The 24,671-nt window shown below is 47.4% G+C and overlaps 1 protein-coding gene across 1 annotated transcript in view; it reads left to right on the plus strand.

Moving 5' to 3' along the window:
- Nucleotides 1–22,936, plus strand: part of LOC125756134 (uncharacterized) — a 34,166-nt gene extending 11,230 nt beyond the window's left edge. Inside the window, exons 7-11 of the mRNA XM_049416482.1 lie at nt 12,633–12,729; nt 14,481–14,634; nt 17,156–17,269; nt 21,093–21,272; nt 22,916–22,936. Coding sequence (XP_049272439.1) covers nt 12,633–12,729; nt 14,481–14,634; nt 17,156–17,269; nt 21,093–21,272; nt 22,916–22,936 — 566 coding nt within the window. The remainder of the gene's footprint in view (nt 1–12,632; nt 12,730–14,480; nt 14,635–17,155; nt 17,270–21,092; nt 21,273–22,915) is intronic.
- Nucleotides 22,937–24,671: the final 1,735 nt, after the last annotated feature.

Consider the following 24,671-nt stretch of genomic DNA (forward strand, 5'->3'; position numbering starts at 1 on the left):
AGCGTCAGCATGTATATCGAAGACATGTCCCGGCTCTTCAAACGCGCCGATGCGAACATGACGGAAGAGAAGAAACTGCGCCACCTGATGCGTGGAGTCAAGCAGGACTTGTTTGCAGGGTTGGTGCGCAACCCCCCACGCACCGTTGCCGAGTTCCGTGCTGAAGCCACGACCATAGAGAGGGCGCTACAGCAGCGTGCCCGTCACTACAACCGTGATGCCAGTAATGCACCAGTGGACGTCCTTTCGGTGAGCCAAGGCAGCAACAGTGAAGCGCTGAGGGAACTGGTGCGATCCATCGTAAAGGAAGAGCTTCAGAAGCTTCTGCAGCCACAAGTCACGCCCACAGTTTCTACCCTCGCCACCGTCATTCGTGATGAAGTTCGGCACGCACTTCTTCAACCGGAACCTGAGGCGCAACCTATCCGGCTCGAACAACCGCTGCAGGAACGTCGTGTACCAACGTACGCGGACGCTCTACGCCAACCCGCCGTGCACAATGCTTCGTTCGCAGCCCCCAGTAGCCACCCATCGGCTTCGCACGGCTCGCCCTTTCTAGGAGAACTGAGGCCACGAAAAAGCGACGTGTGGCGCACACCTGACAGGACGCCGCTCTGTTTTCATTGCGGAGAAGCTGGACATCTTTACCGAATGTGCCCATATCGAAGAGTCGGTCTGCGTGGGTTTTCTGTAAATGCGCCTTGCCCGCGTAATGGTGAAAGACCCATTGAAATACAAGATTACCTGTCGAGGCATCAATTCCCAACGGCTAGTTTTCAGCACCAGCCAAGGTCACCAGCACCTACTCGGTATCGATCGCCAAGCCCCCGGCGTTCAAGTTCCCCATCTTCAAGTTCACCAAGGCGTCGTTCAATGAGCCCGCGGCAGGAAAACTAAAGCCAGCGACCTGGGGAGGCAAGGCCGCTGATGTTCGACAAAGCGAAGATCCTCCGTCAAGGCCCCAACGCAGCAGCGACGAGCAGAAAACGACGCCCACGATAAGTAAAGAAAAATTTCTTCAGACTTGCGCGTTACGGTGGACGGGCGTGAATTGAGCGTTTTGGTAGATACTGGTGCCGATTATTCAGTCATAAGCTATGCGTTCGCAAGGGATCTAAAGAAAGTTTTGACGCCACGGAGTGGACCACAAATACGTACGGCTGGGGGCCACCTTATAACACCTCTGGGAAGATGCACTGCGAGAATCGGAATTCAGGGTGCTACTTACGTCGCTGATTTCATCGTGCTTCCAGAATGCTCGAGAGAAGTAATACTCGGGATGGATTTCCTGCTAGCGAACGGTGCCATAATCAACCTTCAGAATTCTAGCGTTTCTTTCTCGACGAAACTGGCGATAGACAAGAAGGAGGTAGAGAGCACTGCATTGCGGGTTATCGATAGGGACGTAACCGTGCCACCACGATGCAGTGTGCTGGTTGGCGTAAGAAATGACGCATTCGTCGATTCCGAAGGTATAGCGGATGGCAACGTCGAACTACTGCTAAAGAAAGGCATTTGCATAGCTCGGGGCATTATTCACTTACGTGGTGGGTGTGCCAATGTTTTGCTCACAAATTTCGGAAATGAAATTCAGCATGTTGCAAAAGGCACTGCCATCGCCTTTCTACACAGTTTTACTGCAGCGACAGATTTATGTAGCCTGGCGTCAGCGCCACATACTTCGGAAACTACGCATGATGTTGGAGCAGCAGTTTCGATCAGCCGAAATCTATCGCCAGCCGAAAGGAAAGTCATAGAAGACCTTATAAGAAATTTCTCACAGTGTTTCTCCACCTCGTCAAAAGTACGTCGCACGCAGATCGTTAAGCACCGAATAATAACGGACGACGCAACAAGGCCAGTATATCAACACCCGTACAGAGTTTCACCAAAAGAACGAGAGGTCATAAAGGGTCAAGTGCAAGAGATGCTGGAGGACGATGTCATTCAGCCGTCCAACAGTCCGTGGGCATCACCAGTAGTTCTTGTCAGGAAAAAGGACAACACGTTGAGATTCTGTGTTGATTACCGGAAACTGAACAGCGTGACCAAGCGGGATGTATACCCTTTGCCGCGTATTGATGACACATTAGATCGGCTACGGCACGCCAGATATTTTTCGTCATTGGATTTAAAAAGCGGGTATTGGCAAATTGAGGTGGATGAAAGAGACCGTGAAAAGACTGCTTTCGTAACCCCGGACGGCCTGTATGAATTTAAAGCACTCCCATTCGGCCTCTGTTGTGCGCCGGCGACATTCCAGCGCATGATGGACAGTGTCCTCTCGGGCCTCAAATGGCAGTCATGCTTAGTCTACTTAGACGATGTTGTAGTATTTTCTGCAACGTTTGACCAGCACGTAGAGAGACTACGTTTAGTGCTTCAGGCTATCCAATCGGCCGGCTTGACTATTAAACCGGAAAAGTGCCAGTTTGGATTTGAAAAGCTGCTTTTCCTGGGTCATGTAATCAGTGCTGAAGGTGTCGGTCCGGACCCCGACAAGACTGCGGCCGTCGCACAATTCCCAAGCCGAGAGACAAGAAGGAGGTGCGTCGATTTCTGGGCCTATGCGCTTACTACAGGCGATTCGTGGAAAATTTTTCGAAAATTGCCGAACCTCTAACCAGACTCACAAAAGAGGAGCAACCATTCATTTGGCATACGGAACAAGAAGCAGCTTTCAATGAATTAAAGGAACGTTTACAAGCGCCGCCGATCCTCGCTCACTTCGACGAGACCGCGGATACCGAAGTCCATACAGATGCAAGCAATCTTGGTCTCGGCGCGGTGTTGGTTCAATGGCAAAATGGAGAAGAGAAAGTAATAGCTTATGCCAGCCGCACCCTCTCAAAAGCTGAAAAAAACTACTCCGTGACAGAAAAGGTGTGCTTGGCAGTAATATGGGCCATCAGCAAGTTCAGGCCATACCTCTACGGAAGGCCGTTCCGCGCCGTCAGCGACCACCACTCACTTTGCTGGCTGGCAAGCTTAAAAGACCCGTCGGGGCGACTTGCGAGATGGAGCCTCAGGCTCCAAGAGTACGACATTACCGTTGTATACAGGTCTGGAAGGAAGCATAACGATGCTGACTGCTTATCACGCTCGCCACTGGACTCTACTCCTTCAGAAGAGGACGACTTCCCATTCCTTTGTCTGGTGGAAGATTCGGATATCGCCGAGCATCAACGAGCTGACACAGAACTGCTCCCATTGATAAAGTACCTCGAAGGGCATGACTCCCAAGTTCCAAGTGTATTTAAGAGGGCATTATCCTCATTCTGTCTCCGTGATAATGTACTCTACAAAAGGAACTTCGGACACAACAAGGAAAAGTTCTTACTCGTTGTGCCGTTAGCCATGAGGCATGAAATATTAGAAGCTTGCCATGATGAACCGTCGTCGGGCCACTTGGGCGTCAGCCGGACATTCGCCAGAATTCAGCCTGAAATATTACTGGCCCAAGCTGTTAGCATCGGTGCAGCATTATGTGAAGACATGTCGCGAATGTCAAAGGCGCAAAACACCACCTCTAAAGACGGCCGGCCTTCTCCAGCCCATAGACCCACCCGAGGCTCCATTTCGGCAAATTGGAATGGATCTTCTTGGGCCGTTTCCAATGACATCCTCAGGGAAGAGGTGGATTGTCGTCGCGACCGACTATTTAACACGGTATGCTGAAACTGGTTGCCTTGAGAGAGGAACGGCAGCAGAAGTTGCCAAGTTCTTCGTTCACAACATAGTTCTCCGACATGGCGCCCCAACGGTAGTCATTACCGATCGAGGAGCAGCCTTCACATCTGAGTTGATGCAGTGCTTGATGATGATGACTAACACCAGTCATAGAAAAAGCACTGCATACCACCCCCAAACGAACGGGTTGACGGAACGTCTAAACCGCACCATTGCTGACATGTTATCGATGTACGTGGACATGGAGCATAAGACGTGGGACGAAATCCTGCCTTACACAACTTTCGCCTACAATACGGCCCTACAGGAGACCACCCGCGTCACACCATTTCAGCTGGTCTATGGCCGTACGGTCACTACAACACTCGACGCCATGCTACCAGTCGACAACGACAATTATGAGCCATCCGACATTGACGACTTCCTACAAAGAGCTGAAGAAGCACGCCAGTTGGCGCGTCACCGAATACGTCAACAACAATCCAAGGACGCGAGCTACTACAACCTGCGCCGCAGAGAAGTGAAGTACCAGCCAGGCGATCAAGTATGAGTATGGACACCAATACGACGCCGCGGGCTGTCAGAAAAACTCCTTCGACGCTACTTTGGTCCATATAAGGTTCTCCGCCGACTAAGTGACTTAACTTATCAAGTAATCCCCGAAGGACAAGGGCGCTCAAGACGGCAAAACCATGCAGAAGTCGTACACGTTGTCCGCATGAAGCCCTATTACGAGAGATAATGAAACATAGCCCCCCCCCCCCCCCGCTCCCCCCCCCCTTTGGTTACCACCCTCAATCGCGCATCGGGACGATGCGTATTTCGGAGGGGGACTAATGCCGCAAAGACTGCTTTCAATATGCTTTCCAACAAGAGGACCAGCGAGCCGCTATGTAAGCGTCTACAATGTCTCGCGCCTGCGCGCGCTTCTTGTGGGTGGCACCGCGGCGCTCCTCGTGCACGGGCTCGAGACAGTGCGGCTGATCTGCGAGGCGACGAAGAAGTGTGTTCGGGAAGAGACACTTGTGTGGAACGCTTTAGCGGACTCTCATTTATTTCACCTACTTGTCTGGGCACAAGTTCGCCCATAATAAAACCAGTGTTTGTGTGACCCCTCTTGCAATACGTTACAATATTGCAGCAGACTGGACAACTGGACAACACATGGGTGGAAGGGCGTTTCTTAAAGCTTGTGTCTTGATGTGTAACATTGCATAAAAATCTCATGATGTTTTCACAATAGAAATGTTGATAGTTTTCACTATGTGTGTTTCTGTGTTCTTTCCCCTGTCTGTGACTTTTGCCCGCAACATTAAGTACCAGTCATAGTGATGTAATGCCCATTTTTCACTTTGATCAAAATTGGTGCAGAAGCTGCAATAGCTGTCATTTAGTGAGTGATCAGCACTTGCAATTGCGTGGTCGTTGCGACTTCCTTCACAGTCCAGCTGCAACACAAGACCTGTGTTTTTTTTTCTAAAAAGACAGGGCGTGCAAACACGGACACAAGAAAGAAGTCAGGACACCACAAACGCCGACTAACAACTGAAGAGACGCACAACGGCTGAAAAGAAAGAAGGCACGAAAACTTATCTGCGCATGCCCATGCAACAGGCGAACCTATCAATCCGGTACGCGTGGTGGTCTACGTGGAAGATAACTGTTAAGGCATTTGATTTCATCTTTATGCAAGTTAATCGACGATTGGCTCACGCATGCACTACCACTATTCTCGATATGCCATGCTTCAATCATCAGGCGCGTTCTTCATTTCTATGACGGTACAACACTGCGCATTCATCGAATTTTGGCGTGCACTTGCAATCTCGACAATGTAAAGATAGATTAGAAGGCGAGCCTCCTGTTAGCGATCTCTTATGTTCCAACAATCTCTGGTTAATGCATCGGCCCGTTTGTCCTACGTAGAAGCGACCGCAGCTGAAAGGGACCTTATACACCACACTCGTACGGCAATCAGTGAATTTGTTGGTGTGTTTTACGAAACAGATATCGGTCCACTTCTTGTCTTTTACTAGCTCATTCTTCCTCTGCACAGCGGCACAAATCTTACCTAGCTTATTGGCAGCCGTGAAAACAACATTAACGCCATATCTAGTTCCTACTTTCTTTAGCCTGTGAGATACGCGATGAATGTACGGTATACCTACGACACGTTTCTTCCGATCGCTTTCTGCAACCATGCTTGGACTTAACACAATAGACTTCTTTAAACGTTCAGCGACCGTGGCCACTGCATCACGAGGATACCCTACATCTAAAAGACGTGTAACCTGTGCGTTAAAGCTATCACTCATTTTGTGCTCGCACGACTTGGTGAGGGCTGACTTAAGGCAAGACATGGCGATGCCGTTTTTTACAACTTTCGAGCGCTTCGACGAAAAATTTAACAGCGGTTTCGAAGATCTGGGAGAATACAGCCAACACACGTGGTTCTTCTGGAACGTTAAGGAAATGTCTAGAAATTGTATTCCATTATTCTGAGGCACCTCTTTAGTAAAGCTTAGTCCTCCTCCATTTAATTCAAATTTTTTGCTCACGGAAGTTACCACCTTTTCAAAGTCCTCACCACTACAAAAAATCAAGTAATCGTCCACATAACGAAAAACCTTAATAACCGAATTACCTAAGGCGCCTTCCAAAAGATTGTCAATCTTCTAAGGTATAAATCACTAAGAACCGGAGCAACTTTAGAACCAATACATATCCCTGATTTCTGCACATAAACGCCTTCCTTCCAACCTACCAGCGTCGACTTTAAATACATGGAAAGGATTTCTAGAAATGCACCGGTAGAAACACGACATTTTTCGGTAAAAACCGTCTGGTGCTCTTGTTCGTTAATACACTCATTAACACATTTTAACAAGTCATCATGCGGCAAAGAATAATACAGGTCTTCAATATCCATACTAAAAGCTTTACAACAGCCGGGGTTCTCCTCTGAGAGGAACTGAACTAGCGCCTGAGAATTACGCATACGAAAAGGGTCTGAAAAACTCAAAGAGGTTAAGCAGTTCTGCAAATAACTAGATACAGCGACTTGCCAGGTGCCTTGCTCTGAAACGATTGCTCGAAACGGAATGTAGTTCTTATGTGTTTTGGCTGAAAAAAACAATTCTAAAGTAAGTGATTTGACCTTCTTGACATTAGTGAAAGCTCGTTAATTCACACCTCATTCATTCGAAATTTTGGATAATTCGAAATGGTCGCCGCAGTCCGGTCCGCAGTGCATAGGAGACCATGTGTAAAACGATTCGTTAATTCGAACAGAAATTGCCGCCTCTACAGATAATTCGAAGCGCGCGCCGCCGAGCGTCATGATCGTCAAACACTCGTGGAAGCTTTTACGGCTGAACGATAGGTGGCACGACCGGTTTTTTCGAGCTTCAAGTGGCCTCCGAGCAAAGGGCGAGCAAAGTATGGCCTCCGAAATCCAGGGAGCAATTTTTTTTTTTCCGTAGCCCTCCCGCTATCTCAGCGCCTGGCGCCACTTGTATACGCGGGACCCGCGGGACGCTGAGGAGTCGGCGGAGTAGTCCTAGCAGTCCTAGGCCGCACCCGGCAGCGTCACTTTGTTCGTCGAGCACGTTGTTCGTTCACGCCGTCAAGCCGTCTTATTCCGCATCGAAGTTGCAAGATGCCGCGGGGAAACTACTGCGTGAAGACTGTCAAGGAGAAGGTGGAGATATTGCGAGAGGTTGACCAAGGGAACTCGAGCAAATACGAAATTGCGAGGAAGCACGGCATACCTCCGAGCACGTTGTCAACCTACATACGCAACAGGACGGCCATTGAAAACGCCTATGAAGCCGAGGATTTTGGCGCCAGTCGAAAAAGGCTAAGGACAGCGAAATTCCCGGAACTGGAGTCAGCTTTGATTATCTGGGTTAAAGAAATGAGAGCCCAGAGTATCGCGTTGAGCGGCCCTATCATCATGGCCAAGGCAGCCGATTTCGCCCTGCGCTTGGACATTGAAGACTTTGTCGCCTCCGAGGGATGGTTTCATCGTTTCAGGGACCGGCACAATCTCGTATTCCGCACGTTATCCTGCGAGGCAAAGGAAGTGGACGCCGAAACATGCGCTACTTGGAGAAGCGACACCCTGCAGCAGTACTTGGAGAGCTACTCACCACAGGATGTGTTTAACGCTGACGAGACAGCGTTATTTTTCAAGTTGCAGCCAGACAAGACGATCACCTACAAGGGAGACAGCTGTGCCGGCGGCAAGCGCAGCAAAGAGCGTGTCACTGTTCTGGTCGCCGCAAATATGACCGGTACGGAAAAGGTCCCCCTTTTTGTGATTGGCAAAGCACTCAAGCCACGGTGCTTCAAAAACATTCGGTCACTGCCGACGGAGTACGCCGCAAACAAGAAAGCCTGGATGACAGGTGACCTATTCAGGAAGTGGCTACTGAAATTCGACAGGCGAATGGAACTGGGCGGCAGACGCGTTCTTCTTGTCGTCGACAACTGTTCGGCGCACAAAGTCGACGTTGAGCTGAGAGCAACAAAGTTAGTGTTCCTTCCAGCAAATACGACTGCGGCCCTACAGCCAATGGACCAGGGTGTGATAAGGAACATCAAGTGCTTTTATAGGCGTCACATGCTGGAGAGAATGATTTTGTGCGCGGGCGACAGGAAGGACTTCGGCATTACGCTGCTCACTGCCATGCACATGTTGGTGCGCGCATGGGAACAGGTGACCGCGACCACAATCGCAAACTGTTTCCGCCACAGTGGATTTGCAGCTGGAAGTGCGCAGGATAGTTGTGACGTCGACGTGGACGGGGCTGAGGAGCTCATGCCAGTGGCATTGCGCGACACTCTTCGGGGCGTACGTTTTGCCGATTTTGTTGAAGTTGACACCGGTGCATTGGTGTGTGGTGCCCTGACTGATGAGGACATTATCGCTCAAGTAGCCGGTGCGCAGCCTGTTGCTGAAGAGCCAGAAGGTGAGGAAGACGAAGATGACAAAGCGCCTGTGCGCCCGTCAGCTTCTGCGGTGATGGAGACACTTAATGTGGCGCGTCTCTTCTTCAGCTTTGAAGAGGGTGAAGAGGATTCCCTGCGCCGCGTCCGTGCGCTGGAACAGAGAGCCGCAGCTGTGGCATTCAGAGAAAAGAAGCAGATGGTCATCACCGACTTTTTTGGCCAATAAATATTTTTCGTGCCCCCACCCCCGAAATCCACCCATTTTTGCTCACTTTCATTATTTCGAATTTTGTTTAATTCGAAATTGCTCAGCGTTGCCGTGGAATTCGAATTAACGAGCTGTTACTGTACAAGCTATTCTCTCAAGATTATGTCTTAACAAAAGGTCGACAGCACGTTGCCTAACTACGGATGGCTTAAGTTTTACCGTCCTAAAATTCTTTTCTATGGCTGTTAATGCTTTTTCTGAGAACAAACTGTCCGGCATAATTACAAAATACCCTTCCTTATCTGAAACTACTGGCCTGAGTTTCTTCTCGACAGAGTAATTAACCAAAGGCCGGATACGATCAGAACACTTGAGATGCATATTAGAACCCTTGATGCTAGCAACGCAGTCTGAAATGCAGTGGGAACGCTTTTCTTCAGGAACAAGTCTAGTGATTGTACGCGGCAAACTTAAAATGTCTATTGGTTTCAGGTTCGGCTTAAAACAGTATTTAGGACCTAAGGCTAGGGTTTTGCAGTGACTGTCATCTAAGGCAGCTCCTCCAAGGACTAGCAAGTTATTTTGCGGTGAAACAGTAGAAATAATCTTCCTCTTACATGGTTGAAGTTCTCGAAGTTTTACCCTCCATATGAATTCCGCATGCTGGTTAGCTACCCTCATCCAGTCGGCGTACATCTGCTTCTAGCGGCGATCGTCACGCGAAGTCGAGCAACGGACCTTGAGGCATTCCTGGTAAAATCTCACTTCACGCCATGATTCCGCGGTCAATATGGCACATATCCTCCTGGCATGTCCGGTAGATAGTTGCAGAAAGCCGCACAAAAGTTGAACTTCAACTGGGCAAACTCTATTTTTTGAAAACCATGAAAAAGTTCTAGCACGGACCAAGCAAATAGCAATTAAAGAAGCCAAAGAGGCAGGATTGTTCAGATAAGTAGGGGAACACGGAAAAGGGCTCAGAGTGCTAGAAATGAAGCTTAGAATAACAGAGAGCTGAGCTAGTTGGTAAGTATTCATTCTAAAAAGACAGGGCGTGCAAACACGGACACAAGAAAAAAGTCAGGACACCACAAATGCCGACTAACAACTGAAGAGACGCACAACGGCTGCCTTCATTCTTCTTTCTTGGATGAGGGTAGCCAACCAGCATGCGGAATTCATATGAAGGGTAAAACTTCGAGAACTTCAACCATGTAAGAGGAAGATTATTTCTACTGGTTTACCGCAAAATAACTTGCTAGTCCTTGGAGGAGCTGCCTTAGATGATAGTCACTGCAAAACCCTAGCCTTAGGTCCTAAATACTGTTTTAAGCCAAACCTGAAACCAATAGACGTTTTAAGTTTGCCGCGTGCAATCACTAGACTTGTTCCTGAAGAAGAGCGTTCCCACTGCATTTCAGACTGCGTTGCTAGCATCAAGGGTTCTAATATGCATCTCAAGTGTTCTGATCGTATCCGGCCTTTGGTTAATTACTGTGTCGAGAAGAAACTCAGGCCAGTAGTTTCAGATAAGGAAGGGTATTTTGTAATTATGCCGGACAGTTTGTTCTCAGAAAAAGCATTAACAGCCATAGAAAAGAATTTTAGGACGGTAAAACTTAAGCCATCGGTAGTTAGGCAACGTGCTGTCGACCTTTTGTTAAGACATAATCTTGAGAGAATAGCTTGTAATGTCAAGAAGGCCAAATCACTTACTTTAGAATTGTTTTTTTCAGCCAAAACACATAAGAACGACATTCCATTTCGAGCAATCGTTTCAGAGCAAGGCACCTGGCAAGTCGCTGTATCTAGTTATTTGCAGAACTGCTTAACCTCTTTGAGTTTTTCAGACCCTTTTCGTATGCGTAATTCTCAGGCGCTAGTTCAGTTCCTCTCAGAGGAGAACCCCGGCTGTTGTAAAGCTTTTAGTATGGATATTGAAGACCTGTATTATTCTTTGCCACATGAGGAGTTGTTAAACTGTGTTAATGAATGTATTAACGAACAAGCGCACCAGACGGTTTTCACCGATAAATGAGGTGTTTCTACCGGGGCATTTCTAGAAATCCTTTCCATGTATTTAAAGTCGACGCTGGTAGGTTGGAAGGAAGGCATTTATGTGCAGAAATCAGGGATATGTATTGGTTCTAAAGTTGCTCCGGTTCTTAGTGATTTATACCTTAGCAAGATTGACAATCTTTTGGAAGGCGCCTTAGGTAATTCGGTTATTAAGGTTTTTCGTTATGTGGACGATTACTTGATTTTTTGTAGTGGTGAGGACTTTGAAAAGGTGGTAACTTCCGTGAGCAAAAAATTTGAATTAAATGGAGGAGGACTACGCTTTACTAAAGAGGTGCCTCAGAATAATGGAATACAATTTCTAGACATTTCTTTAACGTTCCAGAAGAACCACGTGTGTTGGCTGTATTCTCCCAGATCTTCGAAACCGCTGTTAAATTTTTCGTCAAAGCACTCGAAAGTTGTAAAAAACGGCATCGCCATGTCTTGCCTTAAGTCAGCCCTCACCAAGTCGTGCGAGCACAAAATGAGTGATAGCTTTAACGCACAGGTTACACGTCTTTTAGATGTAGGGTATCCTCGTGATGCAGTGGCCACGGTTGCTGAACGTTTAAAGAAGTCTATTGTGTTAAGTCCAAGCATGGTTGCAGAAAGCGATCGGAAGAAACGTGTCGTAGGTGTGCCGTACATTCATCGCGTATCTCACAGGCTAAAGAAAGTAGGAACTAGATGCGGCGTTAATGTTGTTTTCACGGCTGCCAATAAGCTAGGTAAGATTTGTGCCGCTGTGCAGAGGAAGAATGAGCTAGTAAAAGACAAGAAGCGGACCGATATCTGTTTCGTAAAACACACCAACAAATTCACTGATTGCCGTACGAGTGTGGTGTATAAGGTCCCTTTCAGCTGCGGTCGCTTCTACGTAGGACAAACGGGCCGATGCATTAACCAGAGATTGTTGCAACATAAGAGATCGCTAACAGGAGGCTCGCCTTCTAATCTATCTTTACATTGTCGAGATTGTAAGTGCACGCCAAAATTCGATGAACGCGCAGTGTTGTACCGTCATAGAAATGAAGAAACGCGCCTGATGATTGAAGCATGGCATATCGAGAATAGTGGTAGTGCATGCGTGAGCCAATCGTCGATTAACTTGCATAAAGATGAAATCAAATGCCTTAACAGTTATCTTCCACGTAGACCACCACGCGTACCGGATTGATAGGTTCGCCTGTTGCATGGGCATGCGCAGATAAGTTTTCGTGCCTTCTTTCTTTTCAGCCGTTGTGCGTCTCTTCAGTTGTTAGTCAGCGTTTGTGGTGTCCTGACTTCTTTCTTGTGTCCTTGTTTGCACGCCCTGTCTTTTTAGAATCATTTCTGGTGGCGTATTTCTGGCATGTATGATGCACATAGAAAACGGAAGCAAGGGCATTTGTGTTTCTAGCATTGGCAGTGTAGTTGGCAATCTTTGCAACCACAAGGCCACCTGTTCAGACTCCTTTTTACATAACTAGGTGGCGGGAGGCAGGGCTTGCTGGTGTTGCGTGCACACACAGTTGCTAATAATTGGCTCCTCAGGCGTGCATTTCAAAGGGGTCAATCAGTGCGGTGGGCGGGATATCGAAAGCGGTGAACCAGGGATATGAAGTGGAGTGCTAGGCAGCATTTCCACCACCATCCACTGAGGGGAGAACACGAAGGTAGTACAAGATAAAACACAAGTGCCAAGCTTGAATGAGTGTAATGCAAAAAGATTCCTCCGCAGGCCGTCCGCTGGAGCCTTCGGCCCTACGCAGCCTGTGTGTGGTGCTGCACCAGGCTACCTACCTGGACGTGGCTGCCGTAGTGCCCGACAAGCACAGGTGTATTTACGATGCTGACATAAAATGTGATAGCTTGGGTCGTTGTGTAGCACGTGTGTTCTAAAATGCAGCACAATGACATGCAAATTCTCGGCAGCAAGTATTCAGTGTGCCTGCTGCAAATTCATTGTAGACGGAATGAAAGAAAAGGAGCCGCAGACCGCAGAATTGCAAATATGTCTTTTTGGAACCTTTACAGATTCCCTGTCTACAAAAGGCGGGCAAAACACCATCATTTATTCATAAGCCAATGTTTGCCACAAAGAATGCAAATAAACCGGGGGCATATTTTTCTCTGTCCTCATTTTGGCTGAATCAAAAGGGATTCCAAGAGAAGCCAAGTAGATAGCTTCTATTCTTTGGAAGCCTTTGTGATGATCAGGTGTGTTCATGTGGCCTACAATGCACTAGACTGACATTTCCTGTTTCTTAAATCTCACTGGTGCTCTTTACCTAGAGCTTAACGACACGAGTGGTAAGAAATAATACTAGGGGTGTGCGAATATTTGAAATTTCGAATATTTTTCCGAATATTTTCGGAAAATTTCGAATATTTTTCGAATAGTGTTTGCTATTCAATTCGATTCGCACTGGAATTTTACTATTCGAACTATTCGAACTGCCCCAAAACAAATACGGTCAATGTCCGATTGAAAGTGATACCTTCAGATTTTCAATATGCTTCACCTCATTACACTCTCGTATTGCGGCAAAGCTGCCTTTCAAGCTCCATTACGGTCGAACTTTGCCAAGACACAGTCAACATCTGATTGGAAGTGGTCCCGAGATTTTTAATATGCTTCACCTCATCACACCCCGGCATTGCGGCAAAGCTGCCTTTCAAGCTTCGTTACGGTCGAACTTTGCCAAGACAAGTCAACGTCCGATTGGAAGTGGTGCCTAGATTTTCAATATGCTTCACTTCATCACACCTCGGTATTGCGGCAAAGCTGCCTTTCAAACTCCGTTACGGTCGAACTTTGCCAAGAGACAGTCAACGTCAGATTGGAAGTGGTCCCTAGATTTTCAATATGCTTCACTTCATCACACCCCGGTATTGCGGAAAAGCTGCCTTTCAAGCTCTGCTACGGTCGGAAATGTGCTAACTCCAAGAAAACGCTGGTTCCAACATGGAGATATAAGATGTGGCAGGGGTGGGGGCTCAATTAATGCTATATTTGGACCTGAAATTCGGGCAGGAAGTCTGAAAAATCGGAAGCCGAAACTTTTTAGCATCCAACATTTCAGATGTTCTTGTATATCGACGTCTACTAGGCAGATTTGGAACTCCGGACTTGAAGGGAGCACACCCTTGTCCCTTGATTTTGCGGTCCCCGGGAGTCTGAAAAATCGGACATTGATTGTATTTATCTTTTAGAAGTTCGAATACTTCGAAGAGTGAAAATTCCAGTGCAAATTGAATTGAGTAGCAAATACTATTAGAAAAGTATTCTCGAGTTCAAATATTCGCACACCCCTAATTATTATGCATCCGACATAATGATGTTGTCAAAGATGACTGTCAAAAAGCTAGAAAGCTGTCAGTGTTTGCCGCATCTCTAACTGAATTTTAGTAAGTGCTGTTGCGCACTGCATATATACATTATTGCTCTATATTAATTACAAACACACAATATATAAAGTGATGTAGGTTCTTGTAGCATATTTGAAAACCCATTTGGCATGTGTAACGTTATTCATGTTTCCTAATCAGCCCAGGTTTAGAGTTCATATGTTGAGTTTGTGAGCAGGTGGCGACTATGGCTGCTGGAGTTTGTGCTGCCGGCCACTGTCCAGCTGGGATCTGCGCCGGTGCTTGTGGGTGAGCTGCTTGCGGCCTTGTGCTTGAGGCGGCCGGCCACTGCTTTGTCACACAGCACAGACAACAGACAACACGGAGATCGGGCATACAAGAGATCGCACTCGCGAGTTAAACCGAGGGCATCACGCATGAAACAAAGTTTCGGTTTGCGGTCGGCAGAACAGCTGCTCGGCAACTATCCTGAAAAAGTCTTTCAAGCTTGTAAGTCCGCCTGTTGGCAGCAAAGGCAAAAGCTCAGTCGCGTCTCAAAGCATTGCTACTTGCGGGGGAATCGAGGTTGCACGCGCGATATCTGCGCTCTACGACGAAGCAACTATTTTTTCGACGGAGACAAACAGCGGTAACGCGCTCTTGATGCGGACGCGGGCGCCCGTACGTAACGGAGCATGCATGTCAAGCGGCCGAAGTAAAGGAGGCAAAGGCTTCTCCGTCGGCCACGCAACTGCTCCCCCTCCTCACACCACGCACCCGCGCCGGGCTGCTGCCTCCCACTGCCATCCCCATTTTTTTTTCTCCCCCCGCTCCTTGTTCGTTCGTTCGTTCCGCGTCCCCTCCTCCTTCGTAACGCCGTCACCACTCTCTCCCCCGCCGGCACATCTCTGCTGAGAAGCACGCTCGCTCCCTTGCATCTCTGAGAACGTTCTGGCAGCCGCATTATAACCGGTCTTTCATCTCGGGGGACTGCACAGTAAGCGGTATGCGTATACATGGAGTTCTATGGGAGGGTAAATGGGAGTCAGAAAAAACCGCATTATAGCCGGTACTGCACTGTAAGCGGTTACGTTATAAGTGGTCTGAGCTGTATTCAAAGTTGCTTCCACTTCCTTTCAACCAAAAAAAGGACGTTTCCACATGACTTGTTTCAATTAAAAAAAAATATTGTGCAGGTTTGTTGGGTCATGACAATAATGCTCATTTTTCTTTATAATATGTAGAATATACTCTTCGAATTCGATTTGAAATTATTTGACCAAATCACTATTCGCTTCAAACCTAAAATTTACTATTTGCACAAGCCTAGGAGGAAGCCATTACAAAAGGCTCAGCCATAATTCTTCACCGTCATCAGGCATGGCATCAGCAAAAAGCACATAATTCCTTACAGATGTGTAGCAGGTACCATGGTTCTCTGCAGAATAACGAAAAATGGCATAGTGGCTGCTTCTCTACTTCGCAAAAATTATGTGTAGCTAGTGGGTACTGTGCAAGTGTACTTGTGTTAGTTGCCAAGAAAGCCCATAAGGCCCCCATGATCCATTTCCTCAGGGCCTCAATAAAGTTCTTTCCCTCTCTCTCTCTCTCTTTCTCACGTCGACATATGTTATATAGGATTGTAGGGGAGTGAAATAATGGCCGGCCGTCAAACAATGCGAATTACGTAACTAGTGGGTCGTTGAAAGCTCTCAACCCATTACAAAGGGCTCAGCCATAAATCTTCGTCGTTAGCCACCGCATCAATAAAATGCACATAATGCCTTACAGATGTGTAGCGGGTACCACAGTTCTCTGCAGAATGACGAAAAATGGCATAGTGGCTGCTTCCCTACTTCGCAAAAATTATGATTTATAGCGTAGTGGGTACCTTGTAAGTGTACTTGTATTAGTAGCCCCAAGAGAGGTTGCAACGGGCTCTAGAAATGCTGCTCTTTCAGATTTCGCTGTGACTATGCTGTGCTTTCTGTGCAGGCCTGGCGTTTTTTTTTTTATTGCTATTGCCAAGTTGTGGCTCGTAGAAATTTCAAGCACTGGGGCTCGGTTTGAGAGTGTTCTGAAGCATAGCAGTAAGAAACATAGCAGGGTCTCTTATGCATTTGCCTAAGAATACTCGAAGGTGAAAGCCATGCAGTGTGGTTATTTTACTGTGCTGTTTATGTCGCTGCCCATTGTTCACTAATTAACTCACTTCTCACTTAATTTGCTTTGATTACCATCATATACGTACAGGGTTGCTTTCGCTCCCCTAGACATCAGTAAGTGGAGTCACACGAATGCCACCTTTTTTATGCTCTCCGAGCGGCCATCGCCGCTCTGCAAAGCTTTCCATGACGTATGCTGTGTCAGGGGATTGTATACTTTTTCTTCTTTATCGCCTTGGTGTCACGCTTTTGCAAATTAGAAGTGAGAATCACGTGAACACCATTTTTTATTTTTATTTTTTAAAATCACGATTGCCTTTTTTTTTTTAAGAATCGCGCAAGCACCGCTTAAAAAAAAAATACTTTTTAGTAATGCGAACACCGACAAAGTGACAACTGGTGCGCGGTTGCTTTTTTTGTGATTCATGTCTGTTTTGTTGCACATGCCGGCTTTTGTCACGTGACCCTTTACATGAGGTATATAAGGTGGCAACCTGCTGCGTGGCTTTTGTAGGAAAATGGCATTACAGGTAGAGGTTCACCTGAGGGTTTAGTGGATGCTGGCCCTAAAGAGGGAATGGTGCTCGAGTGTTTTTGAGCGGCCTGATGCCCATACTGGCCTCAGCTGTTAGGGGTGGGCCATTGTTATTAAAAGAAATGTTGTTTAGTTTATCATTTCACCAGTAGACTGCAACGCCAGGGATGGTGTTTTTAGTGAAGCTGCTGTGGCACTCCTGTTCTCATGCAGACATTGCCAGCGTGCCTCTGTTCTGGAGTTATGGCCGCCATCTTACTGACACGCATGTGGCGAATACAAGTGAAGCAAGACTTGTTTGAGAGCCCTCTCATCGAGAAACTACAGGTAAACACCCCGATAAAATGCACTGCAATAGTGTGAAAAAGCCGGGATACGATGGGCACTGTTGTCCCGGCTGCTGTATCCCTATACGTCTCTCTGTAAGTGAAAGTTCTATTAAGTGGAGCATATTCTCCCAGTTCCTTTGGGTTCTGTTTATCGAGATGCTACTGTAGCGAAATTTTGTCGTAGCGAAATTTTGTCATAGCAAAGCAAAGAGCCAGTTTTACCAACTTCATTATGTTAAGGTTAACTGTTGTGAAAGGGAAGATTGCCATTCAAATTCTTACTTTTTTCTTACTACTGCAAAAATTCTTACTTCAAAAATTTGTTTGAGAGTCTGCAGAACTGACGTGTGGTTTAATTGTATTTTGTGTTTCTTGGAATTAGAATATGCCTGATGCCTCCTTTGTATGCAAGCACCTTTGACGACACCAGTCTAATGAAGCTAATGCCTTGCTTTCTTTTATCCTTACGGCAGAAGAAGTCAACTTGTTTCTTGAGAGCTTGCACTTATTGGAAGAACAAAAGAAGGGGAACTGATCAAGGTGCTTGTTTCTTTGTTCGACACAACCTAATGAAACCAGTGGACAGGGAAATTATTAGCAGTTTCTTTAAACGGTAATGTAGCAATTATGACATACATGGAAAGGAATCCACCTTTTTCATCTTCCTCTTCTGCCCTCTGCCGTTTTGGTAGAGTTTTGATTGGGGCGGGGACAACACCAGAACGAAAGGCTCCGAGATGAAGGGGCGTTTCGCGACTTTTCCGCTAGCGGAAGAGCACATGTGCACATGTGCCGTGGCATTGTGAAAGAGGCGGATTAAAGTGGATAAAAAGACAACTTGCTTTTGGTGGGCAGGGTGCGCACAGCTCCTTGAAACCCTTGAATACCCTTGAAAATAGAAAGTCTGTTTCCAAGGCCCTTAAAAACCTTGAATTTGTTGAATGCTCAATTTGAATTCGTATTTGTCATCATGAAAACGGTTTTCGTTGCTAAACTTTTGTCGTTTGTTTGAGTTCTGAAATGTGGCCAAGAAACCGTAACAATTTTTATACCTATTTAGCCAACTCTCGTTAGACAGCTGGCAACGTTGGACTTGGTGAAATCTCGGAGGCAGCGTTCACTGTAGACGTCGTGTCAGTGACTTAAAACGTCACCACCAGTGCTGGCGGAAGTAGTATCGGCTGCGAGCGCAGTCGCCCCATAGCTATCGCATGTCTATTGTCTCCGTCCAAGTAGTCCCACCTAGTGGAGATCAGTGAGTCCCACGCGGCATCCGCGTTTGTGCGTGGGCTTTAACCTAGTCGTGTCGTTGTGCTACCAGCACATTTTGTAATGAGTGTGCCTTCTATGTGTTAGTGCAAGGGGTGCAAGTGATGTGTTGATATGTGAAACAATGCCCGGAAAGCAAGTTTCTGACTATGTGGCTCCACCATGACGACTATGTACAGTAAAACCTCGTTAATTCAAAGTCACTGGGACTGTGAAAAACTTTCGAATTAAGCGGGTTTTCGAATTAATGAAACATACAAAAAGTGGGATGCAAGGAGCTTTGAATTACTGAAAGTAATCAGAGGGGGTCGTTTGGCCTTCTAGTTTGCGGCTCCAAGGGTTGTTTTCCAGCAATACCCGGTCCCATTTTTGCCGCAAACCCGGGAAAACGGCGGGCCTCACTGCTGTTAGGGAAGAAAAGGAAAAAAATTGGCCGCGTATCTGCGTGCTTCGCTGCAAATGTCGTCTAAAGACGATAGAAGAGGCGCTGCGTGAGATATGAACGCCATCTGGCAATACGTTGGGAAACGTGAATGCTGTGTTGCGGGCTGGTAGTCCCGGCGCAGCAGCAGGCAAGACCGGCGGTGACCAATGCGACCGGCGGGGACGCCAGCCAGCCCGAACACGCGGTTTGGCGCGAAGCGCCGAAGCAGAAGAAACGTCCGCACTCAATGAGTACTCTCCACACACTCTTTTATATTCACGTCGCCTGGGTAAAGCAGGAATGCCAGAGCGGCGCCCCATGGCACTCGTACAGTGCAATACTGAACTGAAACCGAAACACAACAATGAGCTCACGCAGTGGGCACGGAAGAAGCCAAGTTTCGGCGCAGTCGCATTTTCAGCGCAGCTTAAGAAACTAGGGTCTCTAGAATTACGTATCTATGTATTTTCTATTAAAGGAACACACCACCTAATACTTACCTAGTGATGTTGCGCCTCAGATATGCGTAATGTTTGCTTTTTGATCAACCATGTACACAAGTATGGACCTAGTGAGCCGTTCACGATGGCTGGCCCTTGTGCAAGTGGTTCAACTTTGGCCGAGTGGCTGAATCGAGGGACGTGCCGACAAACAGAAAGACAGACCGACAGAAAGACAGACCAAAATTTCTGCGTTTAAGTTCCCCAAGAAAGACTATCGTCTTTAAAAAAGTCTCGTGGTCAGCTGAAATGCGTGCCTGCGGAAAAGAAGGTGTGCTTCACTGCAGCCAGTGGTGACACGCGGGCAGCATGTCACCTGCTCCTCGCAGCGTCAGCGCGTCACGATGCGACCATTCGCCCATTCTTTCTTGTAAAATAAAGAATATGATAATGGCCAGTGTGACAGGATCTGCGATCTGTTCTGGTTGGAAAACATGGTCTGAAGTTTTCGAAGTAGGCGTTACAGGCAAGAACTTTGCCAGCAGTGCAAAGTGCGCAAATTGCCGGAGCAACCGCTAATCGGAGGTTCGCATACATCATGAATTCCGTCAGACCGTCCTTTATTATCTTTTCTTTTCCTAAAAAGAATGGGTAAATCATGGCGCGCTGACGTTGCGAGACGCATGCGACATGCTGCCCGCGTGTCACCGCTGTATTGCAGTGAAGCACGTCTTCTTTTCCGCAGGCGCACGTTTTAGCTGACCACAAGGCCGTGTTTTCTTTTTTTTTTTTTTTGCGCTAGCAGCAGCGAGGCCGGGTCGCTTCAACTGTCAAACATTAATATCGCTACACTGCATTTCCCTGTGGCTCCTAGGGGCCGTCGCTTCCGCGGATTTGCGGCGAAATCGGGATTGGGAATTGGCACATGGCACCCAAAGTTTTCGAATTAACCGGGCTGGCGCTGACCGCCGCTTGAAATTATCCACTCAGATTTACATTGCAAAATACGGGACCACAGAAACCCTTCGAATTAAGCGGGATTTCGAAATAACCGAGTTCGAATTAATGAAGTTTTGCTGTACAAGCACTTGATTGCACCTGACACGACAAATCCACATCGGGCTAAGTGCAAGCTTTGCGGCAAAACTTTTGATGTGACTGCCATGGGTGAATCCGCTTTATGAAGTCACTCACATTAAAAGTGCCAAGCATATTGGCGCAATCAAGATGGGGCAAGGGCTGCGTTAAAAACCTACCTGACGCCTGTTGCGACAGAGCAGTGCACTACAGCGTCTCCGTTGCAGTCGCCAAACTTAAATGATGCTTCTAAAACGCACGAGCTTGTCACTGACGCAGAACTTCCTTGGACTTTGAAAGTCGTCACATCCCACTTCTTGTACCGGTCGATTTGTATTGGGACGTATTTTTCTTTGTGCAATAAATGTCAGACCTTTTGAGAGCACTGTTTCAAGATTTTCGACATGGGAAACAAAATTACCTCTCGAAGAGGGCCTTGAAAATCCTCCTATAGGGCCTTGAAAGTCCTTGAATATCCTTGAATTTTCTCATTTGAAACCTGTACGAACACTGGGTGGGGGCCTAACCCACAGCCCTCAAGTTACACGTTAGATGATGTACCAATTGATGTGCAAAGAAACTCTTGGAGGCAAGCCATGTATGTGTTGCAGAGCTGCCTGCGAGACTGCACAGAGAAGCTAGTGCAGCCCTGGGAAGCCATGCCAGCCTGGCTCGGCCTGCTGGAGACTCTGCTGTCGTACGTGGAGGGAGGACCGTTGCCGGCCTGTGAGTGGGTGCTGCCTGCTCTGCCACAGGAGCTGGATGCCTGCCTGCTCTCCACCCTTCCACTGGTGAGCATGATGCTGTTGTTTGGTGTTGCTGTTTGTAGGGCAGTTGTGCTGCTTGCCCAAGGAGTCCTTCGGAATAAAAAGCAGCTTTGGATGATCATACATTGTGTAGTCTCCAGGTTTCTGCTCCGTAGGTAAGTACCGGTAAGATGCAGCTGTTATATACCTTCCTCTTGAGAGATAGTGGTAGACTACCATTCATGATTTGATAATGCTTGCCGAATGAGCCCCATCCCATCCTTATTCTTCTAGTTATTTCACTCTCATGGTTCGGCTCCGCGGTTACTACCTGTCCTAAGTAGACGTACTCCTTTACAACTTCCAGTGTCTCGCCACCTATCGCGAAGCGCTGTTCTCTGCCAAGATTGTTCCACATTACTTTAGTTTTATGCATATTAATTTTCAGACCTACTCTTCTACTTTCCATATCCAGTTCAGTAATCATGAGCTGTAATTCGTCTCCCGCGTTACTCATCAATGCAATGTCATCAGCGAAGCGCAGGTTACTGAGATACTCTCCATTAACTCTTATCCCTAATTCTTCCCAATCTAGGGCCCTGAAAACCTCCTGTAAACACGTGGTGAATAGCATTGGAGAGATCGTGTCTCCCTGTCGTACGCCCTTTATTGGGATTCTGTCGCTTTCTTTATGAAGGACTATAGTGGCTGTGGATGCGCTGTAGATTTCTTCCATTATGTTTATATAGGCTTCGTCGATGCCCTGATTCCGCAGTGCTTGCATGACTGCTGATGTCTCCACCGAATCAAATGCCTTCTCGTAATCTATGAAGGCTATTATAGGGGTTGGTTGTATTCCGCGCATTTCTCTATCACCTGATTGATAGTATGGATATGGTCTATTGTTGAGAAGCCTGTACGAAATCCTGCCTGGTCCCTTGGTTGATTAAACTCTAATGTCGTATTAATTCTGTTAGCAATTACTTTTGTGAATAGCTTGTAGACAACGGACAGTAAGCTGATGGGCCTGTAATTTTTCAGGTCCTTGACGTCCCCTTTCTTATGGATCAAGATGATGTTGGCATTCTTCCAACTGGAGACTTACAAAGAGGGTTCAACTTAAATTGAGGACGACGCAGCGAGCGATGGAAAGGAAAATGATAGGTGTAACCTTAAGAGACAGGAAGAGAGCAGAGTGGGTCAGGGAACAAACGGGGGTTAAGGATATCATAGTTGAAATCAAGAAGAAGAAATGGATATGGGCCGGGCACGTAGCACGTCGGCAGGATAACCGGTGGTCATTAAGGGTAACTGACTGGATTCCAAGAGAGGGCAAACGCGTAAGGGGAAGACAGAAAATTAGGTGGGTAGATGAGATTAAGAAGTTTGTAGGTATAACGTGGCAACAGAAAGCACAGGACCGGGTTGATTGGCGGAACATGGGAGAGGCCTTTGCCCTGCAGTGGGCGTAGACAGGCTGATGATGATGATGATGACATTGTGTAGCATAGCTGTTGACTTCACAAATACCTTGTAATGCACGTACCATATTTTTCGGTGTATAAGACGCACCTTTTTTCCGATATTTTCTCTGGTGCGTCTTATATGTGCAAAAAGTCATGCGATTCTGCGAGACCAATATGTCCATATTTAATTCATGAGCACTGTGATGTTGTGTTTGGGTTCAGGATTCGCTCCAGAAAGAATGACGCAGCGCACAGGTGGACAAGCACACGTAAGACATCTTTACACACACGAATGGACTCAACGAATAGTGAAAGTTACATTGACATAATGGCTGCTACGAGAAATAGTCAACCAGTGGCGTACAGTTTGTTGTCGGGGCCGATGGGGTTGCCGAGTCGAAGGCGTCGTGCGTAGACCATCTGTCGATGCCGTAGCTCGGTGCTTCGTCTGCGCGCGTGAAGTCACGGAGGTCTACTCCGCAGCCGTAGATGCCGGAACTCTGCGCCCAAGGGACCCGCTCCACGGTTGACACCCTCGGCTCATGCGTGCTCGTGGGCCGAACCCTGAGGGTGCCCGCCTGCACACGGTGTCGACGCTTGGCCCGGCCTCGTATACGGTCCCTGGCTCGATCTTCCCATAGCGGAACAGGCGGGAGCGCTCTGGTAAGTCGAGGCAGCAGGAGGTAGGGCTGTGGTTTCTCCCATGGACCGGACACCCAGCGAAGGAGATCCCAGCCTTGGAATTCGACTCTCGCGCACGGCCCGCGCACTGGTCACACTGTCTCGAGGCATGCCGCGCACACGATCGTCGTCCTCTTTGCCAACGCACGGCACGTATGCAATTCGCCCCCGCACGGCGCACACCTTCAAAGGGCCACAAAAGTCGTAACACAAGTCGCCACCGCACGGCGCACTGTTTTGTTTTTGGCTATTTGAAACCCGCGCGCACCATATATTATTACAATACCCCCTTTTTCAAGAAAGTTGTTTACAACTATTCTAAGATAGAAGCGCGGGAATAAACAGTTAGTGGACAGCACGCTTTCGAGTTTGTGCGGTTCAGGTTGTTGCAACATGTCAAGAACGACTCATGTAGTCTGCTCCTACGTTGTCACAGCCTTTTATGTGCTCAACATAAAAGGAATATTCTTGCAAAAGGAGACTCCATCTCAACACTCTATTGTTGAGGTGTTTGGCAGAATTCAAGTACTGTAAGGGCTGGTGGTCTGACTGCACAATGAACGACTTTCCATACAAGTAAATATGGAACTTCTGTATGGCCCATACAAGTGCGAGGCATTCCCGCTCGATTGTATAATAGCGGGTCTCCCTGGGCAATAGGTTACGACTAGCGTAAGCGACAGGGTGTAGCACTTGATCGTTTCCCATCTGAAGCAATACCACACCCAGACTCGTATTTGAGGCGTCTGTGCGAAGCACAAACTCCTTCGAAAGGTCGGGAGCGACGAGGATTGGCGCATCACCAAGCTTCTCCTTCAGGGCTGCAAATGCTTCTTCTTGAGCTGGGCCTCACGATACATTGTGACTTTGTCCCTTTCTTGTGAGGTCTGTCAATGGCTTTGTTAGTTCGGCGTAGTTCGGTATGAACTTGCGGTAATAGCCAGTCAAGCCCAGGAATGACTGTACTGCCTTCTTGCTTGTAGGACGTTTAGCTGCCAGACTCTTCTCCAGGATTTTGAGAAGGGGTTCGACTGTAGCCTTCCCGATGCTATGTCCCAGAAACACTGTGCTGCTTTCTCCTATTTCGCATTTCGTTGGCTTGATCGTGAGATTGGCTTGTTTGATTCGATCAAACACTTTTCTGAGGGTGTCTACGTGTTCTTGCCATGTGTCGGTAGCAATGACAACATCGTCGAAGTAATGATGAACATTTTCGACACCACCCAGTACATTTCTCATCAGGCGCGCAAATACGGCCGGCGCCGTCTTGATACCAAAAGGCATGTAAATAAAGTGG

This window comes from Rhipicephalus sanguineus, chromosome 6 (assembly GCF_013339695.2).
Source record: "Rhipicephalus sanguineus isolate Rsan-2018 chromosome 6, BIME_Rsan_1.4, whole genome shotgun sequence".
NCBI classification, from domain to species: domain Eukaryota; kingdom Metazoa; phylum Arthropoda; class Arachnida; order Ixodida; family Ixodidae; genus Rhipicephalus; species Rhipicephalus sanguineus.